The sequence below is a fragment of the Hemiscyllium ocellatum genome, chromosome 25 (assembly GCF_020745735.1).
Source record: "Hemiscyllium ocellatum isolate sHemOce1 chromosome 25, sHemOce1.pat.X.cur, whole genome shotgun sequence".
NCBI lineage: Eukaryota > Metazoa > Chordata > Chondrichthyes > Orectolobiformes > Hemiscylliidae > Hemiscyllium > Hemiscyllium ocellatum.
The window spans coordinates 4,483,614-4,509,312 of NC_083425.1; the positions used below are offsets into that span (position 1 = coordinate 4,483,614).

Below are 25,699 nucleotides of genomic sequence, written 5' to 3' on the forward strand. Positions count from 1 at the left end.
TTTCTATTAATATGTTTGGGTTTCTTTGGGTTGGTGATGTCATTTCCTGTGGTGAAGTCACTTCCTGTTCTTTTTCTCAGGGTGGTAGATGGGGTCTAACTGGATGTGTTTGTTGATAGAGTTCCAGTTGGAATGCCATGCTTCTAGGAATTCTCATGTGTGTCTCTGTTTGGCTTATCCTAGGATGGATGTGTTGTCCCAGTCGAAGTGGTGTCCTTCCTTATCTGTATGTGAGGATACTAGTGAGAGAGGGTCATGTCGTTATATGGCTAGTTGGTGTTCATGTATCCTGGTGGCTAGTTTTCTGCCTGTTTGTCCAATGGGTCTGAGGGGGGCTCTTGGTTTGTGAATTTTATGAAATCTTCCAAGACCATCGATAATACCCTTACTGGCATAAAATTCACTAAAGAGGAGGAAAACAACAACAAATTGCCATTCCTAGATGTCACAGTGGAACGAACAGCCAGTGGGGAACTTCAAACCAGCGTTTACAGGAAAACAACACATACGGACCAAATATTGAACTACAGAGGCAATCATTCCAACATCCACAAATGAAGCTGCGTCAGAACATTATTTCAATGAGCCAACACACACTGCAACACTCTCTCCTTACATCAAAGACATCTCGGTAATGACCGCCAGAATCCTCAGACTCTTTGATATCATGGTAGCCCACAAACCCACCAACACACTAAAACAGCAGCTAATAAACTTGAAAGGCCCTATATAGACAACAAGCAAAACTAACATCATTTACAAAATACCTTGCAAGGACTGTAACAAACACTACATTGGACAAACAGGCAGAAAACTAGCCACCAGGATACATGATCACCCCAACTAGCCACTAAACAACATGATCCTCTCTCACTAGTATCCTGACATACAGATAAGGAAGGACATCACTTCAACTGGGACAACACATCCATCCTAGGACAAACCAAACAAAGGCACGCATGGGAATTCCTAGAAGCGTGGCATTCCAACTGGAACTCTATCGACAAACACATCGAGTTAGACCCCATCTACCACCCCCTGAAAAAAAGAACAGGTAGTGACTTCACCACAGGAAATGACATCACCAACCAAAGAACCTCAAACATATAAATAGAAAGCAGGAATTATCAGCAGTGCTTCGCTTGAGGCCCACTGAAGATCTTACCAAGTAGGGTGATGAAACATCTGGCAATGAACCTTCCAGCTCAGTGAGCAAACCTACATTCAGGAACAGTGTGCAGGTTTGCATGGAGACGTGGGAGAATGTCACAAAGTGAGTTGCTGGTTTGGTGAGTGAGTGCAGGCACAATGGGCTGAATGGCCACCTTCCACTGTAACATTCCTGAGCCTCAAGAGGATCTGATTACTAGCAGAGAGTTTGATGTCGGTTCTGATTTCCCCTTTTCATTCAGGAACTCTCCAATTCAGCTGATCTCGATTCCCAAAGTGACAAACCTCGGCTTGAACATTGTGGGTGGGACCAACAAGCCTGAGGGACCAATGGTGTGTATCCAGGAATTGATACCAGGAGGAGATTGCCACAAGGTCAGTGCTGATGGACATTATTCAATAAAGAATGTGTCAAGATGCAATCTTGCTGCAGGTAGATTAGTGCATTTAAATTAACAGGGATTGACTGTGCATTGTTTAATTTAACTTTGTGGTCTCCATTTAAACTCTGTGCCTTTGGAAACCTAACAGAAGAGCAGCACCAAATTGCAGTTCAAATGATCCCGACAGTATGGAAAGACCATACGGCCCATCAAGCCAGTACTGACCCAGTGAAGACCATCTCGCCCAGAGCCCTCTTCCCAATTTCCCATGGCTAATCCACCTAACCTGCACATCATCAGACTGTGGAAGGAAACCGGAGCACCCAGAACAAACCCACACAGACACAAGGAGAATGTGCAAATTCCACACAGTCGCCTAATGTTGAAATCAAACTGGGGTCCCAGCTGCTCTGAGGCAGCACTGATAGCCACTGAGTCACTGTGATCCTGCTAAGGTGCCATTAGGTGGCAGCTTTAAAGTAGTAAAAGGACCAGGTTTTAAAGTGCTTCAGAGGAATGTTAGTGAACATTTTTTTACCAGGAGCTACAATTGGAGCAGCTGCTCAAAATGTTAGTCAATAAAGGAACATCTTAGCGGGAATGAGCAAGATAGACAGCTTCAGTGAGTAAATTCCAGACCTCAGGGCTGAGGCACAGTCAGTGAAGATGGAGCAATATAAATTAGCAATAGGTCACAATTGGAACAGGTAAAAACACTGACTGCAGAGTCTGGATCAGTGGTGCTGAAAGAGCACAGCAGTTCAGGCAGCATCCAACGAGCAGTGAAATCGACGTTTCGGGCAAAAGCCCTTCATCAGGAATAAAGGCAGAGAGCCTGAAGGGTGGAGAGATAAGCTAGAGGAGGGTGGGGGTGGGGAGAGAGTAGCATAGAGTACAATGGGTGAGTGGGGGAGGGGATGAAGGTGATAGATCAGGGAGGAGAGGGTGGAGTGAATAGGTGGAAAAGGAGCTAGGCAGGTAGGACAAGTCCGGACAGGTCATGGGGACAGTGCTGAGCTGGAAGTTTGGAACTCAGATGAGGTGGGGGCAGGGGAAATGAGGAAGCTGTTGAAGTCCACATTGATGCCCTGGGGTTGAAGTGCACCTTCAGAAGGTCAGTACTGTGAGGGAGTCACACTGTCAGAAGGTCAGTACTAAAGGAATGCTGCACTGTCGGACGGTCAGTGCTGAGGGAGTGCAGCACTAGAGGGTCAGTGCTGAGGGAGTGCAGCACTGTCGGAGGGTCAGAGCTGAGGGAGTGCAGCACTGTCGGAGGGTCAGTGCTGAGGGAGTGCAGCACTGTCGGAGGGTCAGTGTTGAGGGAGTACTGCACTGTCACAGGGTCAATGCTGAGGGAGTGCCGCACTGTCAGAGGGTCAGTGCTGAGGGAGTGCCGCACTGTCAGAGTGTCAGTGCTGAGGGAGTGTGGCACTGTCGGTGAGTCAATGCTGGGGGCGTGCCGTACTGTTGGAGGGTCAGTGCTGGGGAAGCGCCACACTATCAGAAGGTCAATACTGAGAGAGTGCTGCACTGTTGGAGGGTCAGTACTAAGGAGGTGCCGCATTGTCGGAGGGTCAGTGCTGAGGGAGTGCAGCACTGTCGGAGAGTCAGTGCTGAGGGAGCACCACACTGTCAGAGGGTCAGTCCTGATGGAGTGCCACACTATCAGAAGGTCAATACTGAGGGAGTGCTGCACTGTTAGAGGGTCAGTTCTGAGGGGGTGCTGCACTGTTGGAGGGTCAATACTGAGGGAGTGCCGCACTGTCGGAGGGTCAGTAATGAAGGAGCCCTGCACTGTGAGAAGGTCAGTGCTGAGGGAATGACGCACTGTCGGAGGGTCAGTGCTGAGTGAGTGCTGCACTGTGAGAGGGTCAGTACTGAGGGAGTGCCGCATTGTGGAGGGTCAGTGCTGAGGGAGTGCTGCACTGTCGGAGGGTCAGTGCTGAGGGAGTGCCACACTGTCGGAGGGTCAGTGCTGAGGGAGTGCCATACTGTCGGAGGGTCAGTGCTGAGGGAGTGCTGAACTGTCTCAGGGTCAGTGCTGAGGGAGTACTGCATTGTCACAGGGTCAGTGCAGAGGGAGTGTGGCACTGTCAGAGGTCAGTGCTGAGGGAGTGCCGCACACTGTCAGAGGGTCAGTACTGAGGGGTTGCTGCACTGTTGGAGAGTCAATGCTGAGGGAGTGCCGCACTGTCAGAGGGTCAGTACTGAGAGGGTGCTGCACTGTTGGAGGGTCAGTGCTGAGGGAGTGCCACACTCATTGTTGTGTTTTGTCTGGTAACTGCCTGCGGTATCTCCTCAGCTCTGGTCACCCTTACTGCTACAGCCATTGTCCCTCTCTGTCTGTCTTCCTGTTAAAGCTTTCCAATTTGTTTGGGAGATTAAAAGTTTAGGACGGACAAGAATAGTTGTCTCTCTTCTTGCATTCAGATGTAAAGAAACGATCTTAATTTTAGTAGGCATTTTCTGGGTCTCTGGTTTCCATGGTAACTCAACAACTCAGGCTCCATGTTGGACAGAAGGCATTGCAAATCACATGACTTGTCACTACTCCATTTTATCTGAGAGAGACCAGACAAAACATAATCATCTTATAAAACTGTAATCTTTAACTTCCTAGCCTATATTTATACCCTACCCAACATCGTCAATCATTACTTAGCCTATTATCCAATTTATTGTTTCACAAAAACACTGGAGTCACTGTGTAACTTGTCGGTGTTTGCCAATCCTGGTGGTGAGAGCTTTCTGTGAGCAAATGTATTGTCCTGTGACAGCACATCTAAAATATAATAATGAGTGTAAATCATTTTAGAATGACCTGAAGCTGTGAAATGCACATGAAAGCATGTGCAATCCATTGAAATTGTGATGTGATTGCTTGGTGTTAACACTGGAGGGCAGCGTTACCTTCTGTTCACCTCCAGCTCCATCCTAAAGCAAGGCCAATTAGTTTTCAGTTTACAAAAATTGGATAAAGTCCCAGTTTCCGACATTATAATGTTCTTTAATTGGTCTCTTTGTAGATTCTTTCAAAATCACATTAATTAGTTACTCCTCACTCCAATTCCGAAAATAAGATGGAATAACCCCACGATGGGCACTGTCTGGAAATGGAAGGAGGCTTCACGTGTCTGCTATGTGCAGCTCTGAGATTATGGGATCAAGGTCTCTTCCAGAATATTGAATACAAACTACAGGACAATGCAGTCAGTGCTGTGCTGAGGGAGGTTCACACTTGCAGAGAGTCAATGGAGGAGTGCTGCTTTATCGGAGGGTCAATACTGAGGGAGTGCCGCACTGTCGGAGGGTCAGTGCTGAGGGAGTGCTGTATTGTTGGAGGGTCAATACTGAGGGAGTGCCGCACTGTCGGAGGGTCAATGCTGAGGGAGTGCCACACTGTTGGAGGGTCAGTACTGAGGGAATGCCGCACTGTAGGAGGGTCAGTACTGAGGAAATGCCACACTGTTGGAGGATCAATACTGAGGGAGTGCTGCACTGTCAGAAGGTCAGTACTGATGGAGTGCCGTACTGTTGGAGGGTCAGTGCTGAGGGAGCGCCGTACTGTCGGAGGGTCAGTACTGAGGGAGTGCCGCACTGTGGGAGGGTCAGTGCTGAGGGAGCGCCGTACTGTCGGAGGGTCAATACTGAGGGGGTGCCGCACTGTCGGCGGGTTAGTTCTGAGGGAGTGCCGCACTGTCGGAGGGTCAGTGCTGAGAGAGTGCTGCACTGTCAGAAGGTCAGTGCTGAGGGAGTGCCGCACTGTGGGAGGGTCAGTATTGAGGGAGCGCTGCACTGTGGGAGGGTCAGTGCTGAGGGAAAGCCGCACTGTTGGAGGGTCAGTGCTGAGGGAGTGCCACACTGTCAGAGGGTCAGTGCTGAGGGAATGCCGCACTGTCGGAGGGTCAGTACTGAGGGAGTGCCGCACTGTCGGAGGCTCAGTGCTGAGGGAGTGCCGTACTGTTGGAGGGTCAGTGCTGAGGGAGCGCTGCACTGTCGGAAGGTCAGTGCTTGAGGGAGTGCTGCACTGTCGGAGGGTCAGTGCTGAGGGAGTGTTGCACGTTTAGAGCATCAGTACTAAGGGAGTTCATTGAATGAGACATTAAACTGAAACTGTCCTTGCCTTGAGGTGTATGTTCAAGCTTCTGTGGCCTTTTAGAAGTGCAGCGTAGAAGACTCCCTGCTGTCATTGGCAGAATTTCCTTCTCAAGCAACATTTGTGGAGAAGATGAATGGATAATTTGACACGAATGTTTGTCAGTCCTTGCTGTGCGTATGTGGACTGTTGGGTTCCCTCCATTACACATTAGACTTGAACACAGAATCTGTGCTGGCTCTCATTAGTTTTGTTTTCATTACTCTCTCAGTGGGTGTGTGCATTGCAGGCAGGACCAGCATGTATTGCTGATTCTGAATTACCCTTGAAAATGAGTGGTTTGCTCAGCTGTTTCAGAGGGCAGTTAGGATTCAAACCGCATTACTGTTAGCCTGGAGTCACGTGGATTTCAAGCCGAACAAGGATGGTGATTTATTACCCTAAAGAGTAATCGTGGACCTGATAAGTTTTTAACAAACAATCAATAGTAGTTCTCACAGCCACGATGGCTTTCATGTCTGTATTTATTCCTTGAGTTTAAATTCCACCATCTGCTGTGGTGGGATTTGAATCCATATCCCCAGAGCCTCTGGATTACTAACTCAGTGATATTACTAATGCACACCATTGGCTTGGAGGGGACCTTGCAGGGTGGTGGTGATATGATCCCAGCTGATGTTAGTACTGGGAACATTATATCCCAGACTGAAATCCAGCTTGCAAGATCGTATTCTGATATTTGTTAAATTTAATGTGGCTTTCACGGAAATACTAGCACGCATTGCTGCAGATTCAATTTTAACAATAAAATTTAACGGGGCGGCACGGTGGCACAGTGGTTAGCACTGCTGCCTCACAGCGCCTGAGACCCGAGTTCAATTCCCAACTCAGGCGACAGACTGTGTGGAGTTTGCACGTTCTCCCCGTGTCTGCGTGGGTTTCCTCCAGGTGCTCCGGTTTCCTCCCACAGTCCAAAGATGTGCGGGTCAGGTGAATTGGCCATGCTAAATTGCCCGTAGTGTTAGGTAAGGGGTAAATGTAGGGGTATGGGTGGGTTGCGCTTCGGCGGGTCGGTGTGGACTTGTTGGGCCGAAGGGCCTGTTTCCACACTGTAAGTCTAAAAAAAAATAGAACTTTAATGAAGACAACAAAGAATAAACTAAAATATTTACATCTCAGTTTGAAAGATTGCAGAACAAACTCCCATTTCTCCGAAAGCTATCATGTTACATTATTCAAATACCAGAGGGAGGATTCCATCCTCTGTTATATCTGTATGTTTGACATAATAGTTGCTTGCAATTCCAAAAATTGATTATCTTTTCTTTGATCATTCACACAACTGAGTTCAAACATTCTTAGCTTGAAAACGCTGCTTCAAATCTGGAACCAAACACTTCTGGTTTAGAATTTTCAAACTAAAACCCTTACTCTTAGAGTCATAGAGATGTACAGCATGGAAACAGACCCTTCAGTCCAACCCGTCCATGCCGACCAGATATCCCAACCCAATCTAGTCCCACCTGGCAGCACCGGCCCATATCCCTCCAAACCCTTCCTATTCATATACCCATCCAGATGCCTCTTAAATGTTGCAATTGTACCAGCCTCCACCACTTCCTCTGGCAGCTCATTCCATACACGTACCACCCTCTGCGTGAAAAAGTTGCCTCTTAGGTCTCTTTTATATCTTTCCCCCTCTCACCCTAGACCTATGCCCTCTAGTTCTGGACTCCCCCACCTCAGGGAAAAGACTTTGCCTATTTATCCTATCCATGCCCCTCATAATTTTGTAAACCTCTATAAGGTCACCTCTCAGCCTCTGACACTCCAGGGAAAACAGCCCCAGCGTCAGTTCCCAACTGTTCCGAATTCCTTTCTGCAAGGAATAACTGTTATTACATCTTGAACCAGCCAGGCCTTCTGGAATGGCAAGTGGTATTTGGGCATTTATTATTAAAGGAATAGAGTGTAAAGGGAAGGAAGAGCAGCCCCAACTGTACAAGGCCTGAGTGAGACCACACCTGGTGTATTCTGTACAATATTGGTCCCTGTACATGAGGATGTCATACTGGAGACAGTTCAGAGGAGATTCACTGCACTGATCCCAGAGATGAGGGGTTTGTTTAATGAGGAAAGATTGAGCAGTTTAGGCCTGTACTGCATGAAGTGTAAAAGAATGAGTGGAGATCTAATTGAAGTCTATAAGAATCTAAAGGAGTTTGAGAAAGTAGATGTAGAAAGGATGTTTTCTTACGTGTATCAACCTAGAATGAAAGGTGATAGTTTTACAATAAGATTTAAAACAGATGAGCAATTTCTTCTCTTAAAGCTCTGAAATCTGTGGACTTTACTATACCGGAGTATAGTGAATGGCGAGACATGAAGTAAACTTAAAGAGGCGATAGGCAGATATTTAATTAATAATGAGCTGCAGGGTTACAGGGAGTGAGCAGGAAAGTGGTGTTAAGGCTGAGTTGAAATCAGCCACGATCGTATTAAATGATGGAGCAGGCTGGAGGGGCCGAATTGCCTCCTCATGCTCTGAGTTCTTATGTTCTATAAACTGCCCCAACATAGTTTCCAATCGATTGATCATTCCTGAACAAAAAAAATCAATTCTTCTGAACTAAAACAAAGCTGATCCTCCAATCACAATACTACTCAAGTCAGTTTTCGTTCAAGGAACGCCCCATCCTCTGCTCTCTGGCAGTTTAAAATCCCAGCTTCATAAAGATTGACAAGTTATGTGTTAAAACTCCTAATATACATGGACCAAAACTTATGTGCCACTAGTTTAAAATCCAAATCCCAAAACAAATCATAATGTATAAATCACACACCTCAGATCAAAGTGTTCCTGTGTATCTGCTGCCCTTATCTTTCTAAATGGAAGTGGTTGTGGGTCTGCAAGGAACTTTGGTGAATGTCTGCAGTGCATCTTGTAGACAGTACACATTGCTGCTACTGCGTGTCAGTGGCAGAGGGAGTGCATGTTTGTGGACGTGTTACCAAAAAGTGGATTATTTTATTCTGGATTATGTAAATGTTGTTGGAGGTCCGTTCATCCAGTGCTCCATCACTTCCAGACTTGGGCCTTGGAAATGGTGGGTAGGCTTTGGGGAGTCAGGAGGTGAATTACTTGCTGCAGGATTCCTAGTTTCTAACCTGCTCCTGTATTTATATGTCTGGTCCAGTTTAGTTCCCAGTCAATAGATACTGATAGTGGAGGGGTTCAATAATTGAATGTCAAGGGCCAATGATCAGATTCTCTCTTGTTGGACATGTTAACTGAAAGTCAGTGGTCAAGTTATTCATAAACAAATGCTTTTTGATGGCCCTGTTGACGACCACTCCATAACTTTACTAAGATGCTACCAAAATGCAGGTCTGACCTTCTTGTGTAAACATGGGGATGCTTTGAATAAAAGTGTCATGGATTAAGGTGTCTTCCTGAATGCGATTGACCAGCTGCAATAGTAACTGGAGAGCCACCCTGGGAGATTCAGTGGAAACAGCAATATAACCTCTCCCTGACTGCTGGCATCCTGCAGGCGTATTTGATCAGAACTGCGCACTGAGGATTGTACAGTTTCATTATTTAACGTGAGAATTGCTCCTGCAGTTGGTGCATGGTAATTGGTGTCTCTAGTCTCCAGGCTTGCAGAAGGAAATTGTGCCACACTAAATATGATTCTGGATCAGTGGTGCTGGAAGAGCACAGCAGTTCAGGCAGCATCCGAGGAGCAGCAAAATCGACATTTCGGGCAAAAGCCCTTCATCAGGAATAAAGGCAGTGAGCCTGAAGCGTGGAGAGATAAACTAGAGGAGGGTGGGGGTGGGGAGAGAGTAGCATAGAGTACAATGGGTGAGTAGGGGAGGGGATGAAGGTGATAGGTCAGGGTGGAGAGGGTGGAGTGGATAGGTGGAAAAGGAGCTAGGCAGGTAGGACAAGTCCGGACAAGTCATGGGGACAGTGCTGAGCTGGAAGTTTGGAACTAGGATGAGGTGGGGGAAGGGGAAATGAGGAAGCTGTTGAAGTCCACATTGATGCCCTGGGGTTGAAGTGTTCCGAGGTGGAAGATGAGGCGTTCTTCCTCCAGGCGTCTGGTGGTGAGGGAGCGGCGGTGAAGAAGGCCCAGGACCTCCATGTACTCGGCAGAGTGGGAGGGGGAGTTGAAATGTTGGGCCACGGGGCGGTGTGGTTGATTGGTGCGGGTGTCCCGGAGATGTTCCCTAAAGCGCTCTGCTAGGAGGCGTCCAGTCTCCCCAATGTAGAGGAGGCTGCATCGGGAGCAACGGATACAATAAATGATATTAGTGGATGTGCAGGTAAAACTTTGATGGATGTGGAAGGCTCCTTTAGAACCTTGGATGGAGGCGAGGGAGGAGGTGTGGGCGCAGGTTTTACAGTTCCTGCGGTGGCAGGGAAGGTGCCAGGATGGGAGGGTGGGTTGTAGGGGGTTGTGGACCTGACCAGGTAGTCACGGAGGGAACGGTCTTTACCGAAGGCGAAAAGGGGTGGGGAGGGAAATATATCCCTGGTGGTGGGGTCCTTTTGGAGGTGGCGGAAATGTCGACGGATGATTTGGTTTATGCGAAGGTGGGTAGGGTGGAAGGTGAGCACCAGGGGCATTCTGTCCTTGGTACGGTTGGAGGGGTGGGGTCTGAGGGCTGAGGTGCGGGATGTGGACGAGATGCGTGGGAGGGCATCTTTAACCAAATGGGAAGGGAAATTGCGGTCTCTAAAGAAGGAGGCCATCTAGTGTGTTCTGTGGTGGAACTGGTCCTCCTGGGAGCAGATACGGCAGAGGCGGAGGAATTGGGAATACGGGATTGAATTTTTGCAAGGGGTAGGGTGGGAAGAGGTGTAAGCCAGGTAGCCATGGGAGTCGGTGGGTTTGTAAAAAATGTCGGTGTCAAGTCGGTCATCATTAATAAAGATGGAGAGGCCCAGGAAGGGGAGGGAGGTGTCAGAGATGGTCCAGGTAAATTTAAGTAAAAAGTGAGGTCTGCGGATGCTGGAGATCAGAGCTGAAAATGTGTTGCTGGTTAAAGCGCAGCAGGTCAGGCAGCATCCAAGGAACAGGAAATTCGACATTTCGGGCACAAGCCCTTCATCATTCCTGATGAAGAGCTTGTGCCCGAAACGTCGAATTTCCTGTTCCTTGGATGCTGCCTGACCTGCTGCGCTTTAACCAGCAACACATTTTCAGGTAAATTTAAGGTCAGGGTGGAATGTGTTGGTGAAGTTGATGAATTGCGGTTGATATCTCTCGTTCTGATATCTCTCACACTGATATCTATCACACAGATATCTATCACACTGATATCTCACACTGATATCGATCACACCAATATCTCTCACACACATATCTATCACACAGATATGTATCACACTGATATCTCACACACTGATATCTATCACACCGATATCTATCGCACCGATATCTCTAACAACAATACACCAATATCTATCACATCAAAATCTCTTGCAGCAATATCTCTCACACTGAAATCTCTCACACTGAAATCTCTCACACTGAAATCTCTCACACCGAAATCTCTCACACCGAAATCTCTCACACTGATATCTATCACACTGAAATCTCTCGCACTGATATCTCTCACACTGATATCTCTCACACCGAAATCTCACACCGAAGTCCCTCACAATGATAGCTCCCACATCGAAATCTCTCACAATGATATCCCCCACACCGAAATCTCTCACACTGAAATCTCTCACACTAAAATTTATCTCACTGATATCTCTCACACCAATATCTCTAACAACAATACCTCCCACACCAATATCTATCACATCTAAATCTCTTGCAGCAAAATCTCTCACATTGAAATCTCTCACAACGATATCTCCTACACTGAAATCTTTCAGAACAATATTTTCCTCAACGAAATCTACCACATCGAAATCTCTCACATCAAAATCAAACATCAAAATCTCTCACATCGAAATCTGTCACACCTACATCTCTCACACCCAAATCTCTCACAATGATATCTCCCACACCGAAATCTCTCACACCGAAATCTCTCACACTGAAATCTCTCGCACTGATATCTCTCACACTGATATCTCTCACACCGATATCTCACACTGATATCTATCACACCGATATCTCTCACACAGATATCTGTCACACACATATCTATCACACAGATATCTTTCACACCCATATCTCACGCACTGATATCTGTCACGATATCGATCACACTGATATTTATCACACTGATACCTTTCACACCAATATCTCTCACACCGATATCTCTTACACTGATATCTCTCACACTGATATCTCTTACACTGATATCTCTTACACTGATATCTCTCACACTGAAATCTCTCACATCGATATCTTTCACATCGATATCTTTCACACCGACATCTCTCACACCAATATCTCTCACCATGGTAGCTCTCAGAATGATATCTCTCACACTAAAATCTCTCAAAACAATATTTCTCACGCTGATATCTATCATACCGATATCTCTAACGGCAATACCTCCCAGACCAATATCTATCACATCGAAATCTCTTGCACCAATCTTTCTCACACTGATATCTCTCACACCGATATCTCGAACAACAATACCTCCCTCACCAATATCGATCGCATCAAAATCTCTTGCAGCAATATGTCTCACACTGAAATCTCTCACAACAATATCTCCCACACTGAAATCTCTCGCAATGATATCTCCCACATCAAAATCTATCGCACCGAAATCTCTGACAACAATATCTCTCACAATATCTCCCACACTGAAATCTCTCACAATGATATCTCCCACATCAAAATCAATCACACCGAAATCTCTCATAACGAATCTCTCACACCGAAATCTATCACACCGAAATCTAACTCACACCGATATCTAACTCACACTGATATCTAACCTCACTCTGAAATCTCTCACACTGACATATCCCACACAGATATCTATCACACCGATATCTATCACACTGATATCTCTCACACTGATATCTCTCACACCGATATCTCACACTGATATCTATCACACCGATATCTCTCACACAGATATCTGTCACACCCATATCTCATGCACTGATATCTGTCACGATATCTATCACACTGATATTTATCACACTGATACCTTTCACACCAATATCTCTCACACTGATATCTCTTACACTGATATCTCTCACACTGATATCGCTCCACCGATATCGCTCACACCGATACCTCACACACTGATATCTCTCACACTGATATCTCTGACACTGATATCTCTCACACTGAAATCTCTCACAACGATATCTCCCACACTGAAATCTCCCACATCAAAATCTATCACACCGAAATCTCTCACAACAATATCTCTCACAACAATATCTCCCACATCGAAATCTCTCACATCGAAATCTCTCACACTGAAATCTCTCACAATGATATCTCCCACATCAAAATCAATCACACCGAAATCTCTCATACCGAAATCTCTCATACCGAAATCTCTCACACCGAAATCTCTCACACCGAAATCTCTCACACCGAAATCTTTAACACCGAAATCTATCACACCGAAATGTAACTCAAACCGATATTTAACTCACACTGATATCTAACCTCGCTCTGAAATCTCTCACACCGACATATCCCACACAAATATCTATCACACCGATATCTAGACACTGATATCTCCCCCACCGATATCTGTCACAGCGATATCTCTGACACTGATATCTCTCACACCGATATCTATAACAACAATACCTCCCACACGAATATCTATCACATCTAAATCTCTTGCAGCAATATCTCTCACACTAAAATCTCTCACAATGATATCTCCCACACTGAAATCTCTCACACTGAAATCTCTCAGACCGAAATCTCTCACTACGATATCTCGCACAGCGATATCTAGCACACCGAAATCTCTCACATCAAAATATCTCACACCGAAATCTCTCGCAGTGAAACCGCTCACAATGATATCTCCCACATCGAAATCTCTCATACCGAAATCCCTCACAATGTTATCTCCAACATCAAAATCTCTCACACTGAAATCTCTCACAATGATATCTCCCACATCGAAATTCCTCATACCGAAATCTCTCATACCGAAATCTCTCACATGGAAATCTATCACACTGAAATCAATCACACCAAAATCTCTGACACTGATATCTATCATGCCGAAATCTCTCGCACTGATACCTCACACCGATATCTCTCACACAGATATCTGTCACACACATATCTATCATACAGATATCTATCACACTCATATCGCACACACTGATATCTGTCACAACGATATCTATCACACCGATATTTATCACACCGATATCTCTCACACTGATATCTCTCACAACGATATCTCTCACAAAGATATCTCCCACACTGAAATCTCTCACACTGAAATCTCTCACACCGAAATCTCTCACATCGATATACCCCACACCGATATCTATCACCCTGATATCTCCCACACCGATACCTATCACAGCGATATCTCTGACACTGATATCTCTTCACAACAATATCTCCCACACCAATATTTACAACACCAAAATCTCTCACACTGATATCTCTCACACCGATATCTCTAACAACAATACCTCCCACACCAATATCGATCGCCACAAAATCTCTTGTAAGAATATCTCTCACACTGAAATCTCTCACAATGATATCTCCCACATTAAAATCTATCACACTGAAATCTCTGACAACAATATCTCTCACAACAATATCTCCCACACCAATACTTATAACACCAAAATCTCTCACACTGATATCTCTCACACTGATATCTCTCACACCGAAAACTCTCACACCGATATACCCCACACCAATATCTCTCACACTGATATAACCCACACCGATATCTATCACAGCGATATCTCTCACAACGAAATCTCCTATACCAATATTTATAACACCAAAATCTCTCACACTGATATATCTCACACTGATATCTCTAACAACAATACCTCCCACGCCAATATCTATCTCATCTAAATCTCTTGCAGCAATATCTCTTACACTGAAATCTCTCACACCGAAATCTCTCACAACGATATCTCCCACACTGAAATCTCTCACATCAATATCTCTCATACCGAAATTTTTCATACCGAAATCTCTCACAATGATATCTCCAACATCGAAATCTCTCATACCAAAATCTCTCACACCGAAATCTCACACACCGAAATCTCTCACAATGATATCTCCAACATCGAAATCTCTCACACCAAAATCTCTCACATCAAAATCTCTCACACCAAAATCTCTCCCAATGATATCTCCAACATCGAAATCTCTCATGCCGAAATCTCTCACAATGATATCTCCAACATCGAAATCTCTCATACCAAAATCTCTCACACCGAAATCTCACACACCGAAATCTCACAATGATATCTCCAACATCGAAACCTCTCACACCTAAATCTCTCACATCAAAATCTCTCACACCAAAATCTCCCACACCAAAATCTCTCACAATGATATCTCCAACATCAAAATCTCTCATGCCGAAATCGCTCACACCTAAATCTCTCACAATGATATCTCCCACATCAAAATTTATCACACCGTAATCTCTCAGACCGAAAGCACTCACACAGAAATCTATCACATCGAAATCTAACACCGATATCTAACTCACACCGATATCTATCCTCACACCGATATCTCTCACACCAAAATCTCTCACACCGATATCTCCCACACCAATACCTCTCTCACCGACATACCCCACACCGATATCTATCACACCGATATTACCCACACCAATACCTATCACAGCGATATATCTGACACTGATATCTCTCACAACAATATCTCCCACACCAATATTTATAACACCAAAATCTCTCACACTGATATCTCTAACAACAATACCTCCCACACCAATATCTATCACATCTAAATCTCTTGCAGCAATATCTCTCACAACGATATCTCCCACACTGAAATCTCTCACACTGAAATCTCTCACCCCGAAATGTATCACAGCGATATCTCTCACAACGATATCTACCACACCGAAATCTCTCACATCAATATCTCTCACACCGAAATCTCTCATACCGGAATATCTCATAATGATAGCTCCAACATCGAAATCTCATACCGAATTCTCTCACACCGAAATCTCTCACAAAGATATCTCTCACATCAAAATCTCTCACACCGAAATCTATCACACCAAAATCTCTCACACCTAAATCTCTCAGGCCGAAATCACTCACACCGAAATCTCTCACAATGATATCGCCCACATCGAAATTTCTCACACCGAAATCTCTATTATCGAAACCTCTCATACCGAAACCTCTCATACCGAAACCTCTCACACCGAAATCTCTCACACCGAAATCTCTCACACCGAAATCTCTCACACCGAAATCTCTCACACTGAATTCTCTCACACCGAAATCTCTCACACTGAAATCTTTCACACCAAAATCTATCACATCGAAATCTAACTAATACCGATATCTAACTCACACTGATATCTATCCTCACACCGATATCTCTCACTCCGAAATCTCTCACATCAATATCTCTCACACCGAAATCTCTCACACCGAAATTTCTCACAATGATATCTCCCACACCAATATTTATAACACCTAAATCTCTCACACTGATATCTCTCACACCGATATCTCTAACAACAATACCTCCCACACCAATATCTATCACATTTAAATCTCTTGCAGCAATATCTCTCACACTGAAATCTCTCACAACGATATCTCTCACAACGATATCTCCCACACTGAAATCTCTCACAGTGAAATCTCTCACCCCGAAATGTCTCACAACGATATCTCTCACAACGATATCTACCACACCGAAATCTCTCACATCAATATCTCTCACATCGAAATCTCTCATACCGGAATATCTCATAATGATAGCTCCAACATCGAAGTCTCTCACACCGAAATCTCTCACACCGAAATATCTCACACCGAAACCTCTCACAATGATATCTCCCACATCGAAAGTTCACATACCGAAATCTCTCACACCGAATTCTCTCACACCGAAATCTCTCACACCGAAATTTCACACACCGAGATCTCTCACAAAGATATCTCTCACATCAAAATCTCTCACAATGATATCTCCCACGTCAAAATTTCCATACCGAATTCTCTATTATCGAAACCTCTCATACCGAAACCTCTCATACCGAAATCTCTCACACCGAAATCTCTCACACTGAAATCTCTCACAATGATATCTCCAACATCGAAATCTCTCTTCCCGAAATCTTTCACAATGATATCTCCAACATCAAAATCTCTCATACCAAAATCTCTCACACCGAAATCTCACACACCGAAATCTCTCACAATGATATCTCCAACATCGAAATCTCTCATTCCGAAATCTCTCACACCTAAATCTCTCACACCAAAATCTCTCCCAATGATATCTCCAACATCGAAATCTCCCATGCCGAAATCTCTCACACCTAAATCTCTCACAGTGATATCTCCCACATCAAAATTTATCACACCGTAATCTCTCAGACCGAAATCTCTCACACCGAAATCTATCACATCGAAATCTAACACCGATATCTAACTCACACCGATATCTATCCTCACACCGATATCTCTCACACCAAAATCTCTCACACCGATATCTCCCACACCAATACCTCTCTCACCAATATACCCCACACCGATATCTATCACACCAATATTACCCACACCAATACCTATCACAGCGATATATCTGACAGTGATATCTCTCACAACAATATCTCCCACACCAATATTTATAACACCAAAATCTCTCACACTGATATCTCTCACACCGATATCTCTAACAACAATACCTCCCACACCAATATCTATCACATTTAAATCTCTTGCAGCAATATCTTTCACACTGAAATCTCTCACAACGATATCTTCCACACTGAAATCTCTCACACTGAAATCTCTCACCCCGAAATGTCTCACAACGATATCTCTCACAACGATATCTACCACACCGAAATCTCTCACATCAATATCTCTCACACCGAAATTTCTCATACCGGAATCTCTCACACCGAAATTTCTCACAAAGATATCTCTCACATCAAAATCTCTCACACCGAAATCTCTCACACCAAAATCTCTCACAATGATATCTCCCAAATCAAAATCTATCACACCAAAATCTCTCGCACCTAAATCTCTCAGGCCGAAATCACTCACACCGAAATCTCTCACAATGATATCGCCCACATCGAAATTTCTCACACCGAAATCTCTATTATCGAAACCTCTCATACCGAAACCTCTCACACCGAAATCTCTCACACCGAAATCTCTCACACCGAATTCTCTCACACTGAAATCTCTCACACTGAAATCTTTCACACCAAAATCTATCACATTGAAATCTAACTAATACCGATATCTAACTCACACTGATATCTATCCTCACACCGCTATCTCTCACTCCGAAATCTCTCACATCAATATCTCTCACACCGAAATCTCTCATACCGAAATATCTCACAATGATAGCTCCAACATTGAAATCTCTCACACCGAAATCTCTCACACCGAAATCTCTCACAATGATGTCTCCCACATCGAAATTTCTCATACCGAAATCTCTCATACCGAAACCTCTCATACCGAAATCTCTCACACCGAAATCTCTCACACCGAAATCTTCTCACACTGAAATCTATCACACCGAAATCTATCACATTGAATTCTAACTAATACCGATATCTAACTCACACTGATATCTATCCTCACACCGATATCTCTCACTCCGAAATCTCTCACATCAATATCTCTCACACCGAAATCTCTCATACCGAAATATCTCACAATGATAGCTCCAACATCGAAATCTCTCACACCGAAATCTCTCACACCGAAATCTCTCACAATGATATCTCCCTCATCGAAATTTCTCATACCGAAATCTCTCATACCGAAACCTCTCATACCGAAATCTCTCACACTGAAATCTCTCACACCGAAATCTCTCACACTGAAATCTATCACACCGAAATCTCTCACACTGAAATCTATCACACCGAAATCTATCACATTGAATTCTAACTAATACCGATATCTAACTCACACTGATATCTATCCTCATACCGATATCTCTCACACCGAAATCTTTCACACCGATAAAACCCACACCGATATCTCTTACGCCGACATACTCCACACCGATATCTATCACACCGATATTACCCACACCGATACCAATCGCAGCGATATCTCTCTCACTGATATCTCTGACACTGATATACTCCACACCAATATCTATCACACAGATATCTCCCACACCGATACCTATCACAGCGATATATCTGACACTGATATCTCTCACAACAATATCTCCCACACCAATATTTATAACACCAAAATCTCTCACACTGATATCTCTCACACCAATATCTCTAACAACAATACTTCCCACACCAATATCGATCGCATCAAAATCTCTTGCAGCAATATCTCTCACACTGCAATCTCTCACAACGATATCTCCCACACTGAAATCTCTTAGATTGAAATCTATCACACCGAAATCTCTGACAATGTCTCTCACAACAATATCTCTCACATCAAAATTTCTCACACCGAAATCTCTCGCAATGATATTTCCCACATCACAATCTATCACATCGAAATCTCTCATACCGAAATCTCTCACACTGAAAACTATCACACTGAAATCTCTCACACTGAAATCTATCACACAGAAATCTCTCACATCGAAATCTCTCACGCCGAAATCTCCCACACCGCTATCTCTCACACCGAAATCTCTCACACTGATACACCTACACCGATATCTATCACAGCGATATCTGACACTGATATCTCTCACAACAATATCTCCCACACCAATATTTATAACAACAATATCTCCCACACCAATATCTATCACATCTAAATCTCTTGCAGCAAAATCTCTCACACTGAAATCTCTCAGAACAATATCTCTCACAACAATATCTACCACACTGAAATCTCTCACATCGAAATCTCACATCGAAATCTCTCACATCAAAATCTCTCACAAAATCTCTCACACCCAAATCTCTCACACTGAAATCTATCACACCAATATCTCTTTCACTGATATCTGTCAAACCGAAATCTCTCGCACTGATATCTCTCACACAGATATTTGTCACACACATATATATCACACAGATATCTATCATACCCATATCTCACACACTGATATCTGTCACACCGATATCTCTCACACCGAAATCTCTCACACTGATACACCCACACTGATATCTATCACAGCGATATCTGACACTGATGTCTCTCACAACAATATATCCCACACCAATATTTATACCACCAGAATCTCTCACACTGATATATCTCACACAGATATCTCTCAGACCGATATCTCTAACAACAATACCTCCCACACCAATATCTATCACATGTAAATTTCTTGCAGCAAAATCTCTCACATTGTAATCTCTCACAACGATATCTCTCACAACGATATCTCCCACACTGAAAACTCTGACATCGAAATCTCTCACATCGAAATGTCTCACACCTAAATCTCTCACACCCACATCTCACACACCCAAATCTTTCACACCGAAATCTCTCACAATGATATCTCCCACATCAAAATCTCTCATACCGAAATCTCTCACAATGATATCTCCAACATTGAAATCTCTCATACCGAAATCTCTTACACCTAAATCTCTCACACCGAAATTTCTCACACCGAAATCTCTCACACCCAAATCTATCACACTGAAATCTATCACACCGAAATCTCTCACATTGATATCTATCACACCGAAATCTCTCACACTGATATCTCTCACACTGATATCTCTCACACTGATATATATCACACTGATATCTCTCACACAGATATCTGTCACAACGATATCTATCACACCGATATTTATCACACCGATTTCTCCCACACTGATATCTCTCACAACGATATCTCTCACAAAGATATCTCCCACACTGAAATCTCTCACACCGAAATCTCTCACGTCGATATGCCCCACACCAATATCTATCACACTGATATCTCCCACACCGATACCTATCACAGCGATATCTCTGACACTGATATCTCTTCACAACAATATCTCCCACACCAATATTTACAACACCAAAATCTCACACTGATATCTCTTACACCAATATCTCTAACAACAATACCTCCCACACCAATATCTATCACACTGATATACCCCACACCGAAATCTCTTACAGAAATCTCACTTCGAAATCTCTCACACTGAAATCTCACAAACCAAAATCTCTCACAATGATATCTCCCACATCAAAATCTCTCACACCTAAATCTCTCACACCCAATCTCTCACACCGAAATCTCTCATACCAAAATCTCTCACACCAAAATCTCTCACACCTACATCTCTCACAATGATATCTCCCACATCGAAATTTCTCATACCGAAATCTTTCACACCGATAAAACCCACACCGATATCTCTTACACCGACATACTCCACACCGATATCTATCACACTGATATTATCCACACCGATACCAATCACAGCGATATCTCTCTCACTGATATCTCTGACACTGATATACTCCACACCAATATCTGTCACACAGATATCTCCCACACCGATACCTATCACAGCGATATCTCTGACACTGATATCTCTTCACAACAATATCTCCCACACCAATATTTACAACACCAAAATCTCTCACACTGATATCTCTTACACCAATATCTCTAACAACAATACCTCCCACACCAATATCTATCACACTGATATACCCCACACCGAAATCTCTTACAGAAATCTCACTTCGAAATCTCTCACATCAAATTCTCTCACACCGAAATCTCTCACACTGAAATCTCTCAAACCAAAATCTCTCACAATGATATCTCCCACATCAAAATCTCTCACACCTAAATCTCTCACACCCAATCTCTCACACCGAAATCTCTCATACCAAAATCTCTCACACCTACATCTCTCACAATGATATCTCCCACATCGAAATTTCTCATACCGAAATCTCTCATACCGAAATCTTTCACACCGATAAAACCCACACCGATATCTCTTACACCGACATACTCCACACCGATATCTATCACACTGATATTACCCACACCGATACCAATCGCAGCGATATCTCTCTCACTGATATCTCTGACACTGATATACTCCACACCAATATCTGTCACACAGATATCTCCCACACCGATACCTATCACAGCGATATCTCTGACACTGATATCTCTTCACAATATCTCCCACACCAATATTTATAACACCTAAATCTCTCACACTGATATCTCTCACACCGATATCTCTAACAACAATACCTCCCACACCAATATCTATCACATTTAAATCTCTTGCAGCAATATCTCTCACAACGATATCTCCCACACTGAAACCTACACCGAAATGTCTCACAGCGATAACTCTCACAACGATATCTCCCACACTGAAATCTCTCACACTGAAATCTCTCACCCCGAAATGTCTCACAACGATATCTCTCACAACGATATCTACCACACCGAAATCTCTCACATCAATATCTCTCCCACCAAAATCTCTCACAATGATAGCTCCAACATCGAAATCTATCATACCGAAATCTCTCACACCGAAATCTCTCACACCGAAATCTCTCACATTGAAATCTCTCACACCGAAATCTCTAACATTGAAATCTCTCACACCGAAATCTCTCACACTGAAATCTTTCACACCAATATCTATCACATCGAAATCTAACTAATACCGATATCTAACTCACACAGATATCTATCCTCACACCGATATCTCTCACACCGAAATCTCTCACATCAATATCTCTCACACCGAAATCTCTCATACCGAAATATCTCACAATGATAGCTCCAACATCGAAATCTCTCACACCGAAATCTCTCACACCGAAATCTCTCACAATGATATCTCCCACATCGAAATTTCTCATACCGAAATCTCTCATACCGAAACCTCTCATACCGAAACCTCTCACACCGAAATCTCTCACACTGAAATCTCTCACACCAAAATCTCTTACACTGATATCTCTTACACCAATATCTCTAACAACAATACCTCCCACACCAATATCTATCACATCTAAATCTCTTGCAGCAATATCTCTCACAACGATATCTCCCACACTGAAACCTACACCGAAATGTCTCACAGCGATAACTCTCACAACGATATCTACCATACCGAAATCTCTCACATCAATATCTCTCCCACCGAAATCTCTCACAATGATAGCTCCAACATCGAAATCTATCATACCGAAATCTCTCACACCTAAATCTCTCACACCGAAATCTCTCACAATGATAGCTCCAACATCGAAATCTCTCACACCGAAATCTCTCACACTGAAATCTTTCACACCAAAATCTATCACATCGAAGTCTAACTAATACCGATATCTAACTCACACAGATATCTATCCTCACACCGATATCTCTCACACCGAAATCTCTCACACCGAAATCTCTCATACCGAAATATCTCACAATGATAGCTCCAGCATCGAAATCTCTCACACCGAAATCTCTCACAATGATATCTCCCACATCGAAATTTCTCATACCGAAATCTGTCATACCGAAACCTCTCATACCGAAACCTCTCACACCGAAATCTCTCACACTGAAAACTTTCACACCGAAATCTCTCACACCGAAATCTCTCACACTGAAATCTCTCACACCGAAATCTATCACATCAAATTCTAACTAGTACCGATATCTAACTCACACTGATATCTATCCTCACACCGATATCTCTCACACCGAAATCTTTCACACCGATAAAACCCACACCGATATCTCTTACACCGACATACTCCACACCAATATCTATCACACTGATATTATCCACACCGATACCAATCGCAGCGATATCTCTCTCACTGATATCTCTGGCACTGATATACCCCACACCAATATCTGTCACACAGATATCTCCCACACCGATACCTATCACAGCGATATCTCTGACACTGATATCTCTTCACAATATCTCCCACACCAATATTTACAACACCAAAATCACTCACACTGATATCTCTCAGAACAATATCTCTCGCAACGATATCTACCACATCGAAATCTCCCACATCAATACCTCCCACACCAATATCTATCATATCTAAATCTCTTGCAGCAATATCTCTCACAACGATATCTCTCACAACGATATCTCCCACACTGAAACCTACACCGAAATCTCTCACACCGAAATCTTTCTCAGCGATAGCTCTCACAAACATATCTCCCACACAAAAATCTCTCACACTGAAATCTCTCAGAACAATATCTCTCGCAACGATATCTACCACATCGAAATCTCTCACATCGAAATCTCTCAGATCAAAATCTCTCACACCGAAATCTCTCATACCGAAATCTCTCACTCCGAAATCTCTCACTCCGAAATCTCTCACAATGATATCTCCCACATCGAAATTTCTCATACCGAAATCTCTCATACCGAAACCTCTCATACCGAAACCTCTCACACCGAAATCTCTCACACTGAAAACTTTCACACCGAAATCTCTCACACCGAAATCTCTCACACCGAAATCTCTCACACTGAAATCTCTCACCCCGAAATGTCTCACAACAATATCTCTCACAACGATATCTCTCACACTGAAATCTCTCAAACCAAAATCTCTCACAATGATATCTCCCACATCAAAGTCTCTCACACCTAAATCTCTCACACCCAATCTCTCACACCGAAATCTCTCACACCGAAATCTCTCATACCAAAATCTCTCACACCAAAATCTCTCACACCTACATCTCTCACAATGATATCTCCCACATCGAAATTTCTCATACCGAAATCTTTCACACCGATAAAACCCACACCGATATCTCTTACACCGACATACTCCACACCGATATCTATCACACTGATATTATCCACACCGATACCAATCGCAGCGATATCTCTCTCACTGATATCTCTGACACTGATATACTCCACACCAATATCTGTCACACAGATATCTCCCACACCGATACCTATCACAGCGATATCTCTGACACTGATATCTCTTCACAACAATATCTCCCACACCAATATTTACAACACCAAAATCTCTCACACTGATATCTCTTACACCAATATCTCTAACAACAATACCTCCCACACCAATATCTATCACACTGATATACCCCACACCGAAATCTCTTACAGAAATCTCACTTCGAAATCTCTCACATCAAATTCTCTCACACCGAAATCTCTCACACTGAAATCTCTCAAACCAAAATCTCTCACAATGATATCTCCCACATCAAAATCTCTCACACCTAAATCTCTCACACCCAATCTCTCACACCGAAATCTCTCATACCAAAATCTCTCACACCAAAATCTCTCACACCTACATCTCTCACAATGATATCTCCCACATCGAAATTTCTCATACCGAAATCTCTCATACCGAAATCTTTCACACCGATAAAACCCACACCGATATCTCTTACACCGACATACTCCACACCGATATCTATCACACTGATATTATCCACACCGATACCAATCGCAGCGATATCTCTCTCACTGATATCTCTGACACTGATATACTCCACACCAATATCTGTCACACAGATATCTTCCACACCGATACCTATCACAGCGATATCTCTGACACTGATATCTCTTCACAATATCTCCCACACCAATATTTATAACACCTAAATCTCTCACACTGATATCTCTCACACCGATATCTCTAACAACAATACCTCCCACACCAATATCTATCACATTTAAATCTCTTGCAGCAATATCTCTCACAACGATATCTCCCACACTGAAACCTACACCGAAATGTCTCACAGCGATAACTCTCACAACGATATCTCCCACACTGAAATCTCTCACACTGAAATCTCTCACCCCGAAATGTCTCACAACGATATCTACCACACCGAAATCTCTCACATCAATATCTCTCCCACCAAAATCTCTCACAATGATA

The 25,699-nt window shown here is 43.5% G+C and overlaps 1 protein-coding gene across 2 annotated transcripts in view; it reads left to right on the forward strand.

Annotated features, from left to right (window-relative positions):
• Positions 1-25,699, forward strand: part of stxbp4 (syntaxin binding protein 4) — a 271,436-nt gene that overhangs the window by 55,234 nt on the left and 190,503 nt on the right. For both annotated transcript variants that reach the window (XM_060844429.1, XM_060844430.1), the window contains one exon: positions 1,413-1,545. In XM_060844429.1, coding sequence (XP_060700412.1) covers positions 1,413-1,545 — 133 coding nt within the window. The remainder of the gene's footprint in view (positions 1-1,412; positions 1,546-25,699) is intronic.